The 13,616-nt window shown below is 49.8% G+C and overlaps 1 protein-coding gene across 3 annotated transcripts in view; it reads left to right on the top strand.

Annotated features, from left to right (window-relative positions):
- The window catches only part of PRKAG3 (protein kinase AMP-activated non-catalytic subunit gamma 3), a 340,336-nt gene that overhangs the window by 239,975 nt on the left and 86,745 nt on the right, over positions 1–13,616 (top strand). For all 3 annotated transcript variants that reach the window (XR_011274756.1, XR_011274757.1, XM_069616869.1), the window contains exon 9: positions 3,778–3,823. Coding sequence is in view for 1 of the 3 variants with exons in the window: in XM_069616869.1 (XP_069472970.1) it covers positions 3,778–3,823 (46 nt within the window). In the remaining 2 variants the exon portion in view is untranslated. The remainder of the gene's footprint in view (positions 1–3,777; positions 3,824–13,616) is intronic.

Genomic DNA, 13,616 nt, shown 5'->3' with positions numbered 1-13,616 from the left:
TCCGCTCTAGGTGTGCACGGGGGAGTATTCTAGTTGTAAGTAGACACAGGTGCCCCTTATAGTTCTAGCTGCACACCGATGAGTGATCTCATTGCGCGTGGGAACGGGGGAGTATTGTAGTTCTAGGTGCACATGATGTGGCTCCCAGATTTAAGTGGTCATGGGCGAGCTTCCTAGCTCTACGTGAACATGTGCCAGTGTTCTAGTTGGAAGCTGGTGCAGGTGGTAGAATATGAGTCACTGCTGCTAATACAAGTGCAGACGTGTGGCTCAGGCGGCAAGTGTGGACTCATGACCTACGGTGCAGGTGCTGACTCATGGCCCAGGGTGCTGGTGTGGACTCATGACCTACGGTGCAGGTGCAGACTCATGGCCCAGGGCGCAGGTGCAGACTCATGGCCCAGGGCGCAGGTGCAGACTCATGACCTACGGTGCAGATGCAGACCCATGGCCCAGGGCGCAGGTGCAGACTCATGGCCCAGGACGCAGGTGCAGACTCATGACCTACGGTGCAGATGCAGACCCATGGCCCAGGGCGCAGGTGCAGACCCATGGCCCAGGGCGCAGGTGCAGACTCATGGCCCAGGGCGCAGGTGCAGACTCATGGCTCATGTGGAGGTGCAGACTCATGGCCCAGGGCGCAGGTGCAGACTCATGGCCCAGGGTGCAGATGCCGACTCATGGCCCACGGTGCGGGTGCTGACTCATGGCCCAGGGCGCAGGTGCAGACTCATGGCCCAGGACGCAGGTGCAGACTCATGGCCCAGGTGCAGACTCATGGCCCAGGGCACAGGTGCAGACTCATGGCTCAGGGTGCAGGTGCACACTCATGGCCCAGGTGCAGGTACGGACTCATGGGCCAGGGTGCAGGTACCGACTCATGGCCCAGGGCGCAGGTGCACACTCATGGCCCAGGGCGCAGGTACCGACTCATGGCCCAAGGCGCAGGTGCACACTCATGGCCCAGGGCGCAGGTGCACACTCATGGCTCAGGTTCAGACTCATGGTCCAGGGCGCAGGTGCCGACTCATGGCCCAGGGTGCAGGTGCTGACTCATGGCCCAGGGCGCAGGTGCAGACTCATGGCCCAGGACGCAGGTGCACACTCATGGCCCAGGTGCAGACTCATGGCTCAGGGCACAGGTGCAGACTCATGGCTCAGGGTGCAGGTGCACACTCATGGCCCAGGTGCAGGTACGGACTCATGGGCCAGGGTGCAGGTACCGACTCATGGCCCAGGGCGCAGGTGCACACTCATGGCCCAGGGCGCAGGTACCGACTCATGGCCCAAGGCGCAGGTGCACACTCATGGCTCAGGTTCAGACTCATGGCCCAGGGCGCAGGTGCCGACTCATGGCCCAGGGCGCAGGTGCCGACTCATGGCCCAGGGCGCAGGTGCAGACTCATGGCCCAGGGTGCAGGTACGGACTCATGGCCCAGGGCGCAGGTGCAGACTCATGACCTACGGTGCAGATGCAGCCCCATGGCCCAGGGAGCAGGTGCATGGCCCAGGGCGCAGGTGAAGACTCATGGCCCAGGTGCAGACTCATGGCTCATGTGGAGGTGCAGACTCATGGCCCAGGGCGTAGGTGCAGACTCATGGCCCAGGGCGTAGGTGCAGACTCATGGCCCAGGGCGCAGGTGCAGACTCATGGCCCAGGGCGCAGGTGCAGACTCATGGCCCAGGTGCAGGTGCAGACTCATGGCCCAGGGCGCAGGTGCAGACTCATGGCTCAGGGGCAGGTTCAGACTCATGGCCCAGGGTGCAGGTGCACACTCATGGCCCAGGTGCAGGTACGGACTCATGGCCCAGGGTGCAGGTACCGACTCATGGCCCAGGGCGCAGGTGCACACTCATGGCCCAGGGCGCAGGTACCGACTCATGGCCCAAGGTGCAGGTGCACACTCATGGCCCAGGGCGCAGGTGCACACTCATGGCTCAGGTGCAGACTCATGGCCCAGGGTGCAGGAGCAGACTCATGGCCCAGGGCGCAGGTGCCGACTCATGGCCCAGGACGCAGGTGCCGACTCATGGCCCAGGGCGCAGGTGCCGACTCATGGCCCAGGGTGCAGATGCCGACTCATGGCCCAGGGTGCAGGTGCTGACTCATGGCCCACGGCGCAGGTGCAGACTCATGGCCCAGGGTGCAGGTACGGACTCATGGCCCAGGGTGCAGGTACGGACTCATGGCCCAAGGTGCAGATGCAGACTCATGGCCCGGGGCGCAGGTGCAGACTCATGGCCCAGGGCGCAGGTGCAGACTCATGGCCCAGGGTGCAGGTGCACACTCATGGCTCACGTGCAGGTGCAGACGCATGGCCCAGGGTGCAGGTGCAGACTCATGTCCCCCAGTACAGATGCAGACTCATGGCCCCCAGTACAGGTGCTGCCCCCATGGCCCAGGGTGCAGGTGCAGACTCATGGCCCAGTGTGCAGGTGCAGACTCATGGCCCAGGGTGCAGGTGCAGACTCATGGGCCCGGGCGCAGGTGCAGACTCATGGGGCGGGGCGCAGGTGCAGACTCATGGGCCGGGGCGCAGGTGCAGACTCATGGGCCGGGGTGCAGGTGCAGACTCATGGCCCAGGGTGCAGGTGCAGACTTATGGCCTAGGGTGCAGGTGCAGACTTATGGCCCAGGGTGCAGGTACGGACTCATGGCCCAGGTGCAGGTGCAGACTCATGGCCCAGGGAGCAGGTGCAGACTCATGGCCCAGGGAGCAGGTGCAGACTCACGGCCCAGGGTGCAGGTGCAGACTTATGGCCCAGGGTGCAGGTGCAGACTCATGGCCCAGGGCACAGGTCCAGACTCATGGCCCGGGGTGCAGGTGTAGCCTCATGGCCCGGGGCGCAGGTGAAGACTCATGGCCCGGGGTGCAGGTGCAGCCTCATGGTCCAGCACGCAGGTGAAGACTCATGGCCCAGGGTGCAGGTGCAGCCTCATGGCCCAGAGCCCAGATGCAGACTCATAGCCGAGGTGCGGGCACATGACCACCAGTGCAGATGCAGCCTCATGGCTCTGGTGCAGGTGCAGACTCATGGACCAGGGAGCAGGCCCAGACTCATGGCTCAGAGTGCAGGTGCAGACTCATGGCCCGCGGTGCAGATGCAGACCTATGGCCTAGGGTGCAGGTGCAGACTCATGACCCAGGGTGCAGGTCAGACTCATGCCACAGGGCGCAGGTCCAGACTCATGGCCCAGGGTGCAGGTCCAGACTCATGGCCCGGGGTGCAGGTGCAGCCTCATGGCCCGGGGCGCAGGTGAAGACTCATGGCCCAGGGTGCAGGTGCAGCCTCATGGCCCAGGGTGCAGGTGCAGCCTCATGGCCCAGGGCACAGGTGAAGACTCATGGCCAAGGGTCCCGGTGCAGGTGCAGCCTCATAGGCCAGGGCGCAGGTGCAGGCTCATTGCCCCCGGGTGCAGGTGCAGACTAATGGCCCAGGGTGCAGGTGCAGCCTCATGGGCCAGGACGCAGGTGCAGACTCATGGCCAAGGGTGCAGATGCAGACTCATGGCTCAGGTGCAGACTCATGGCCCGGGGCTCAGGTACAGCCTCATGGCCCAGGTGCAGACTCATGGCCCTGGTGCAGACTCATAGCCCAAGGTGCAGAGAATACGATGCATTGGGGGCTGGGACGAGGTCAGTGAAAGTTGCACTGTCGAAATAAATCACAAATCTGTTGTTTTTCCATTGGCGGCGGGTGCTTTTCCTATTGACCTATCTTATTCGATCAATCTACTTACAACCTTTTTATGTTTTCTTTTTATACATTTCAAAGGTGCAAATCTACGAGATTGAGGAACACAAAATAGAAACATGGAGAGGTAAGAGTCACACGTGTGTGTGTGTTTTTGTCCGTGCGTGTTTGTATTCAGTTGTGCATAGGTGGGCATGTGAAGTGTTGTGACCTCATCGGTTTCATGCAGGATGTATTTATCGAAGGGTGTGTGTAAACTGTCACGCGCCATTTTGTCCACTGCTGGGCGCCATGGGGACTGGAATCAGTGGGGGGCAGGTAGGAGGACAGGTCGCTTGCACTGGTAGCCGGTTAATGGAGGTAATGGTTCCACTGTCAAAGTCCTAGTGTAGAAAGATTGCTATTCCTGTGTACACGCGCGATATAAATAGAATATCATTACATCGTAAGCCATTTCTTCGAACTCCATTACATCGAATTTATTTTAACACATTTCGTCGCAATGTAGATGGGGTAGAGGGGTTGGATTAGGGTAGTATGGTGGGTGGGATTTGAGGGGGCTGCGGTGGGCCTGAAATTACATTTTTTTAAATATTTTTTTTAAACAATGAAATTGGCTTCGAGGCAATATTCTCGAGCAAATGACGTAGATCCAAAAGATTCACTGTATCGGACTTGCAAATTGAGAATAAAATCAAGAAATGCTTTAGGTAGGGGTGAGGCCAGTCTTATGTCGCTCACAAGCACAAAGCACCACTGTCGATCAGTAGGAGGGCTGAGGTGTCCGGAGCCTGGTGATTAGGGGCGAATTGGTCCAATTTTCCATCGATCGAGCAGAAGAACAGTGTGTTGAAGTCCCTCCGGAACTTCAGGGCATTCCAGAGGTTTAGCTCCCCATCCTTTCGTGTATCTGGTCAGGCATACAGGAGGTTGAGCCTGGATGACCTCATGCATCTAGGAGGCTGGCAGGGTTGAAGACCTTCAAAGCCCATACCTCAGTGTGGCCATGGAGGACCGATGGACCAGACACTAGGGGCCTCATTACAAGTTTGGCGGTAGGTAGTCTTGCCGGTAAAACCGCCAGGCTGCCGCCAAACTTGCACATTTTTTCTGGCACCGGCGAATGGCCAATTACCGGGTCATTACAACCTCGCCGGACCAGGTAATTGCCCAATCGCGGGCGCCGGAATAAAATGCTCCCCATTCCCATTGGGTTCATTGGGAATGGGGAGGTCGGATGCACCGGCACCATTCGTGAATGGTGCCGGTGCATCCGACATGCTCTGCTCACGGGTGCCGGTACGCCCGCCAGGTCAGTTCTGAAGGGCGGGAAGGCACCCACGAGCAGAACTCGTAGTTTTCTGGTCCGGTAACTACGGTACCGGCAACCTTACCGATACCATAGATACCAGACCGGCAAACTTGTAATGAGGCCCCTGGTCTCATTTGCATGTTCTTCCCTGGACCAGGTGCCCATGAAAAGACTTCAGAGGTGGTGTGACATTGTTTTGGAGCTTCAGCATGAAAATGGGTCAGGCAGAGCAATTTTCGACTGAAGTAAGAGGTTAGAATTTTTTGAGCCTTGGCTAGAGGCTTTTGCATTAGTGGAAAGGGCACCAACTATATCACTGCAACAATGCAGACCGTTTTGTGGGGAAGACACAGAAGGACAACAACCCCTCTGAGAAGCGCAGGTGGTACAGTCCGTTCCTGACGACTGCGTTAACGCGCAGTGTTAAAAGAAGCTGAAGTTCAACCAGCGCTATCAGATCCGGGGCAATGAGGACTGCCACTGGGGGCAGCCACTGGGGCAGGCCCAGAGAATGCAGCCAGGCAGGTGGGAGGGGTAAGGTACCCCCAAGGTCATGGGGGAGATCTCGTTTTTCATCTTCATCCAGTGTTAGTATTTCTTTAAGAAATTTACCATTTGTGGATGATGAAATTCACCCCCTTATGGGGCCTGGCCCCTAGGAACCATTTTGAAAGAGCGTGTAAAATGAACAGTTGTAGGAATGAGGCTATGACTTGGGAGCATGCAGCCTTCAAATACATCATTGGGGACCGTTGTCAAAGAGTGGACAACCATAGACGAGGAGCACCAGAAACGTAGGCCCGATCCACGGTAAACACATACAGCAGTCAAGATCCTTGGGACTCACTATCATAGAAGCATAACTTTGCTCTACTTGATTGTATATATATCTCTTCGGAGCCAAGCTCTCGTAGAATAATCACCCCAATGCTAAAGGCAAAGTGAGTGGAGCTGAGGGGAGATCTTGAAGCAAGGTTTGTGAGGCTTTCCATTGCCCATTGCCCATTCAGCGCATGATCGGTGGGGACAGGAAGTGAAACAGAGTTGTTCCAGTGCATATGACGTGTTCAGATCCACCTGGAGCACGTTAACCTTTGGCTCGTGTCCAATCCCAGAACTGTTTGCTCTGAAGCTCTTTGTCAGCGTCCATCTTGTGATCTCGAGAGGAGGGAATGCTGTTTTAAGATGGATGCCATTCCTTAGGATCAAGGTAAAAAGATATAGCATAAAAGTCCAGACTGGTGAGTTTAGACAAAAAAAAGCAACCAGATTCTGGCTTCACCGCAGGTAATCACAGGCTGATCAGAGCGCCACATTACCAAGGTCCACTGTGTCTCTTTTAATCAGTGAACGTGTAAGGCAGGTGTAACAGCACACAATCAATAGGCTTTATCATGTTTAGATAATGAATTAAAAAAGCTATACATTCTAGAATAAGTTATGCGTTTAAATGGTACATACTAGATATTAGAAATACTAGAACGGAATGTTAAACATATAGAAAATATCAAAGCATAGATGACACTAAAATGGTGGTTTATAAGGTTTAAAAACCCCAACATTTATAGTTCTTCTAGAATGCTGATAAATGTATATTCGTTATGGAAATAGGAAAACATTGGGCCTCATTACACGGATGGCGGTAAGGGTTTACCGGTACCGGTAAGGGCACCGGTACCGGTAAACCCTTACCGCCTTACTACGAGGTCCCTTTGCGGGTTGGTACTTTAACGCCTGCTTTTTAGCAGGCGTTAAAAACTAACCCGCAAAGGGACCATGGTGCTAATTACGGTACCGCAATTTGCGGCACCGTAATTAGCACCTTCCCCATTCCCATAGAGCCCTATGGGGCAAAAATGGGAATGGGGGAGGGCAATGGGGCAAGGGGGAATTATCCCCCCGCCAACCTTGGAATAGAGCGGTAATTCCCCTTTCCTCCAAGGCGGTGCCGGTATTTTACCGGCATGGACCAAGGTGCTAATAGCACCTTGGTCCTCAGCCTGCCGTGTAATGAGGCCTGTATTACTAATATTGTGGCACACCAACCAAAATGGTCAGACACAAGAAATGGAATACTTTACCATTAATTCACTGATGGAACCAGCCAGCTGCCAGCAAAAGGGACCTAATTAGCAGTCATTACAAGTATTTCCACAGGATACTATTAATCGAATCATATCACGATCAGCCATGATATTCCAATTTGTTCTAGATAAGCTAACACCGTCGGACATTCCCTTATTCCAGGTTTATGGGTAGTCTTCCAATCTTTTTGGATTGGCCATTTGCTGACGTCGATGGCCCAGCTAATCCACGCTTAAAGAATTTGATCAGATTTAATAGCAACTTCATTGAAATTATTATTCTTAGCGAGAGGTATTAGAGTTTGGGAAGTGAATAAAAGGATATGTTCCTTAAAGGATAGTTCCGGGACTTTTTTTTTATTGTCCCTACGGGTCGGCCATGTGTTTGTAAGCATAAATCGGTAGATCGTAGAAAACTTTCCTATGGACCTTACCCGACTTTTCGCCCATTATCGCACTCGAAATCAGCCTCCATTTTGTGATAATCCTATCATTTCCCCACATCTACCTGGCTCACTTGCCATTGCGGCACTAAATCAAATCCCCCGCCCCTGAAACAGACTTCATCAAAACATTCATATTCCCCGCCTCTCCCCGTGACGTGACTGTGCTGCGTAGGCAAACGCGCCCAGGCGTCTTCTACGCGACTCCACACAGACCCCGGAAATCAACACAGATCAGCTCACAACACAGCGCGCCACAATTCGGAATATGAAACTGTACTTTGAAATCAAACCGCAAGATTGTAAATGTGGTAAAGTACATTTATTTGACATGAAATGTTTAGAGAATATTCAGCGATTTGCATTTTTATTTGCTCACGTTCCAAAAAGTTCGTTTTGGGGCACGCGATGGTCCTTTGCTGTACACAGGGTCTTAGAGCATCTCACAATACAGCGCCACAATTCGGAATGTGAAACCGTGGTTTAAAAGCAAACGGCAAGATTGTACATTTGGCAAAGTACATTTATTGGACATCAAATGTTTAGAGAATATTCAGCGATTTGCATTTTTCTTTGCTCTCGATCCAAATTAGTTCGTCTTGAGGGAAGCGATGTTCGTGTGCAGTACACAGGGTGTTGGTTTACGATAAAAATAAGCTCTTCGGTCGCACTGATAATCGCATGGCTGTTCCAACAACGAGGCACTAGGCCACCACAACGGTAGGCATGTTGCATCTAACCGTTAGTACCGCGTAAGGGCATACTTGTACTTGGCGATCGTCCCATAAAATGGTCAGGGTGGTAACGTTGTTCACGCGGAGAAGCAACTGGCGGCTGTAGAAGCCGTCCACCGGTGTCTGGTACTCGTGACACAGACAATAATGGAGGATGTACCTAAAAACATAAAAAATGAAATTAGTCTCACCATCAGATCTTTATTAAAATTATTCATTGCATAGCTAGGACAGCGCTACTGGGTGTACACAAGTGTTTAAAGGCGTGGCGAGGCAGGGAGGGGGGGGGAGTGGAGTACAAGGTAAGTAGCATAAAATAATAAATAAATAGGGCCAGCTGGTGGCAAGTGCAAGGTAAGTGCAGAACAAGTGCTGGGAAGGGGGGGCTGTAGGATACTGAGACAGTCCCCCAGTGCAGGGGTTGACAGGGAGGCAGTGCAGGTGGAGAGTGGAAGGGCCCAGGACCGAGGTCGCAGACAGTGGACCAGTTGTAGCAGGGGAACAGCTGACCAGTTGTAGCAGGGGAGAGGGAGAGAGAAAGCAGAAGGAAAGAGGAAGGTTTTGAGGTGCTTCCGTAAAAGGATATGGTTCTCCTCAAGATAGTGCGCAGTAGAAAACAATGTGCCACATAGAACGAACAAGTACAACAGAACCTGTCTTTAAAGCCACTGTATAGTAATGAAATTGCGGTATAAACTCATCAAAAGTTACTTACATTATATTTGCATTTTCCATTGTGTCTCTGTGTAGGGCAGACCCGAAACACCACCATTCCTTATTTGCCGACGTTACTTGTTCTAATGAACGTGGCTCATCGTTTCGTTTCTGAAATTTTATTCATTATCTTTTCTTAGTCTTTCGTGATGGTCCCGGCCTGTCAAGGTCAAATCACAATAGAACCTTATACTGGCTCGTGGGCCGTTCCGCCACCCGAGCAAAACATCAAAGCAGCTGACCTTCACTTTGAGCGAGCACACATTTCTAGTTTGCTACAGTTAGTGTAAGGGCATCTTGTCTGCATGCCTTTTTTTTTTTTACTGTCCCTATGGGTCGGCCATGTGTTTGTAATACGGAAACATTCTATAATTTTTGTAAAAATGATTTATATTACTGTTTGGTTTAATTTAATGCGCAAATGAACAAGGTTCGAGAGACACGTTGCATGTACACTGAGCAATCACTTTTATTTACACAATACATAGCTACACATATGCAATGGGCCTGCAACATGGGGAGACTCGAGAGCAAAGTCACAGGTGACACCCGGGTGGTTCGCACTACTGCACGGTGAAGGGAGGGGCAAGGGTGGAGAGACACATTGCATGTACACTGAGCAATCACTTTTATTTACACAATACATAGCTACACATATGCAATGGGCCTGCAACATGGGGAGACTCGAGACAACAGACAATCAAATTACAATCATTTAAACCGTGATGTGTATTTCTCAATGAGCTCTGCTTTAGGTGGACATGGAACAGAGGCAATGTTGGGTGGCAATGCAGTTGTCCCCTGCATAGGTTCGTTCACCACTCCATGTATGTGCCTATCGAGGACATCTACGATAAGTCTCTCAATAAACTCATATTGCATATCCTCAAACACTGGTTTGATCACCCATTGTTTACTTCTTTTAGTGAAGGCCTTATTGTAGCGAAGCGTCCCTAAAGTTCCGGTCGTCCTACTTTGTTGACGGCCAACATTATGGTTATGTGCCAAGACCGCTAGAAGAGTCCGATTTATCATGCCTTCCATGCCAAAATGCAATCTTTTGGGCCTGTACTTTAGGCACATATTGTGGAACACCTCCAAATCTCCTGTGTGGCAGAATTCCGTGAGTCCCCTCAAATCTCTTGTTATAGTTTTATCAAATACAATCTTTTCAATGGCCTTGTGAGTGGGTGATGAAGGAATCAACCACTTCTTCTTCCGTGCCTCCTCTGTGGACAAATGGCCATGTTCACATTTGTGGAAATGTTCATTTGTCGACCATCGATGTACGTTGCTACAGTGCAACATTACTGACCGCCATTTTTCCAGTAGAATTTCCAACGACCCTTCACATGTTTTTGAGCTCCACCAAAAGATGGTTGCTGATTGACTTGGACCACTGTGAAATACCTTGCATACCTTTTTTTTTTCCTGCAGCCGACAATTTTTTATTGATTGTTTTTGCAAGATGCCATACGTCAAATTGGTGATTTATATTTTTGTACTCTTCTCTCATTGTCTTGGCAATTGAAACGTGTCTGTCCGTGGCTATCAGGTCGATCACCATTCCCCGCGATTGTAGTTCTTGCAATGATGCTACAAAGCCAACTTTCTCCATGGCCACTGAGGATGTACTTTGTGACACCTGCACGACCACCGAACTCACAATTTTCTTACTTTCCATGTCCTGAAAGTGGTAGGTGCAGTACTTGGCTGAAAATCCTGGGCTGTCGCACTGTCCATCACCGGCTAGCCTGAAGCGTTTGCCCGCGAATGTACTTTCCATTGACATTTTTTCCATTCTCCAAGCTTCGCTGATGGCTGGAAATAGATAATCGGTTTGGTATTTGTAGAACTGAGTTTTCGCAATGAAATGGATTCCCACAAACTGAAAGAAATACTGTAACTTTTTAAAACTTGAACCACTAAAAAGTGCGGCCGCTGCACAAAGTAGATTGCCTGCTGGCAGTTGCCCCAGCATGGGTTGTGCAGACCATGCGAACGGATGATATTGTGTACAGGTGGCATGTATTTTAAGGTTAGTGCCTCGAATTGCACGAGTCACATTAATCAATGGCTCCCCACATACTTCCCCACCAACCCAATGCCCACATTTCATCATCATAATAATATCCATCAAACAGCTATCGAATACAATGAATTTGGCCTCTTTCCTTATACTGTCACTCTGCATCCCAGCTGGTTCGGCCTGTAACGTTGAGGACATGTCACTCGCATGAAAGGTACAATCTCTGATATCGTCTTCCGCTATGCTGAGTGATATTGATGGTGTTTCATTGTCGTCCATGTCATTCTCTTCCACTGCAACAACTGTTCCTTGTCCGGAGATGGGAGAAAAAAACAATGTCTTCAACTTTCGCGCGCTCTTATTTTTTGCGGGTGTGGATTCTGTGAATTGATCTCCGACTGCATCCGAACTACCAGGAGGACATTCACTATCAATTGCTGGTGGTGGTATAGCTCCGTTGTCAATCACTTCATATTCTTCCCATTGGCACGATGCATCTCCAGTCTCAAGTCCCTGCCAAAAGGTTTGACAAGCAACATCTCTCGTTCGCTTCACTGTCTGTGTAGATCTAGTTCTTACACCCACTCGCAACTAGAGGACAGATTAGAAAAGGGATGTTCAGTTTAAACACAACTTACAGTATTGAACTATTGACAGTGAAAGACAACATAATATAGTGAACAGGACACTAACCTTCTTTTGCTTTCTTTTCTTTGAAACTTTCTTGCCTCGAACTTCAACATCTGGACGCTGTTGCTCCGACTCGTGTGTGCATGTCTCCACTTCCTCTCGCGCTGCAACGACTATATTTTCATGATAAGCACATCCATCACTCACTGAGGCTCCATCGACTCCCTGAAACATAGAACTTTCATTAGTATGTACAATAATATTGAAAACACAAAATGTACTTGGGGACCAATACCCATACGTACATCTCAATAGCAAAACACGAATGAACGCATTGTGTAGAACATTCAAACGACAATAGTTCACGCATTGTTGATCTAGTTAGATTGAACTGTCAAGATCCATACCTCGGGCTCCGCATAGACTTCCATTGATGATATTATTGAAGATGACGCTTCAGCAACTCCCTGAAACACAGTAATTGCATTAGTATGGTTTTCTATTTTGTTTAAAAGAACATAAACTTTCTGCAGGCGTCAACGGCTCATCTAAATAGACCTGCACAAATGATCAGTTGTCTAAAATAAATAATGGATATCTAAATATGATTCGATTTGCTCCATCGTTGGAAGTGTCACCACCCAGAGATCTGCATCAACTACTAGGGGTGATGTTCTTGTTGAAGAAGCTCCGTCAGCTCCCTGAAACATAGTACTTGCGTTAATAAAGAAGGAAGTATAGCGGATGTAATCACGTCATTTGATCTCGCATGATTGATCTGTCAGTATCCATACCTCGAAATGCATAAGAACATCAAGGGACGCTGTAACTGCGGTGCACACTTCTGCAAGCTGTTGCGCCGACCCGTAACTGCATGCTCCCCCTTCTTCTTGGACTAATGCTCCATCGACTCCCTGAAACATAGGACTTCATTAGTAATGAACACAATATTGAAAAAAGAAGACACATAGGAGGGCGATGACAGAAGGACATACCAATGGCTAAAAACGAAAGAAACATTGTGTGTAACAATCACGCTACAGGAATGCAAGATCTGATGATCTCCATCGATGGAACTGTCCGGAAACGTACCTCGAGCATCTGAGTGACATCTACGGTTGTCGTCAATGTGTTGGACTCCTCAGCATCTCCCTGAAAGACAGTACTTGCATTATTTTGGATAACAATAATTATAACTGAAAACAAAGACTAGAGGACGAGTACTGTGGTGTACCATTAGGTAAAATAATTACACGATAAATTAAAACTATTGATTTACATGCCTAAAACAAGTCAGTGGCAGAATAGCTAAGTAAGATTACCCGATAGGCGCTTGAAGTGGCTGATGACTGCAGTAACGACACGGATGGAGAATCTTCCGCCTTCATATTGAGTGGATACATAAATGGGGAAATTATGGTTAGCTAATGCTACACACTACCGCAAGGCTGAGAGCTAAATCCGTAAACTTGACTCACCAGTGGAGGGATGTGGACGAATAGAGTTGGAATAGCGGTTGAGAGCAATTTTCGCCTCGCTCGCGGTGTTTTCTTCTTTATTAGCAATGATGTGGAGTACATGTCTGGGCTAAAGTGCCTGCTGCAGATGCGATATCGATCACCCCTCTTGTCCGCAAAGACTTCTAGGACTCTACTTTCTAGCTCAGAGGCTGGATATCCGCAATATCGGACCCATTCTCTTATCTGATCTATTGTCTTAGGGAAAACATGCATTATAGTACCTTCAGATTTGTTATGGGTCTTCGAAGGGCAACCGCCAATGGAACAGGCAGGCATTATGGAAAGTTCTGAAAAGTAAAGATCAACAATTCTCTATGAATACCAATGTGTTAAAACATTAAATGACACATAAAAGGTTCAATGCAAGGTTCGTTTTGGTTCTTGGTTCTTGGTTCTTGGAACTATACACATTATTCACATGCGGATAAGTATTTCAATAACTTTGAAAAAATAG

This window comes from Ambystoma mexicanum, chromosome 9 (genome assembly GCF_040938575.1).
Source record: "Ambystoma mexicanum isolate Mex_15411 chromosome 9, UKY_AmexF1_1, whole genome shotgun sequence".
NCBI lineage: Eukaryota > Metazoa > Chordata > Amphibia > Caudata > Ambystomatidae > Ambystoma > Ambystoma mexicanum.
This window is presented reverse-complemented; position numbering and strand designations above follow the sequence as displayed.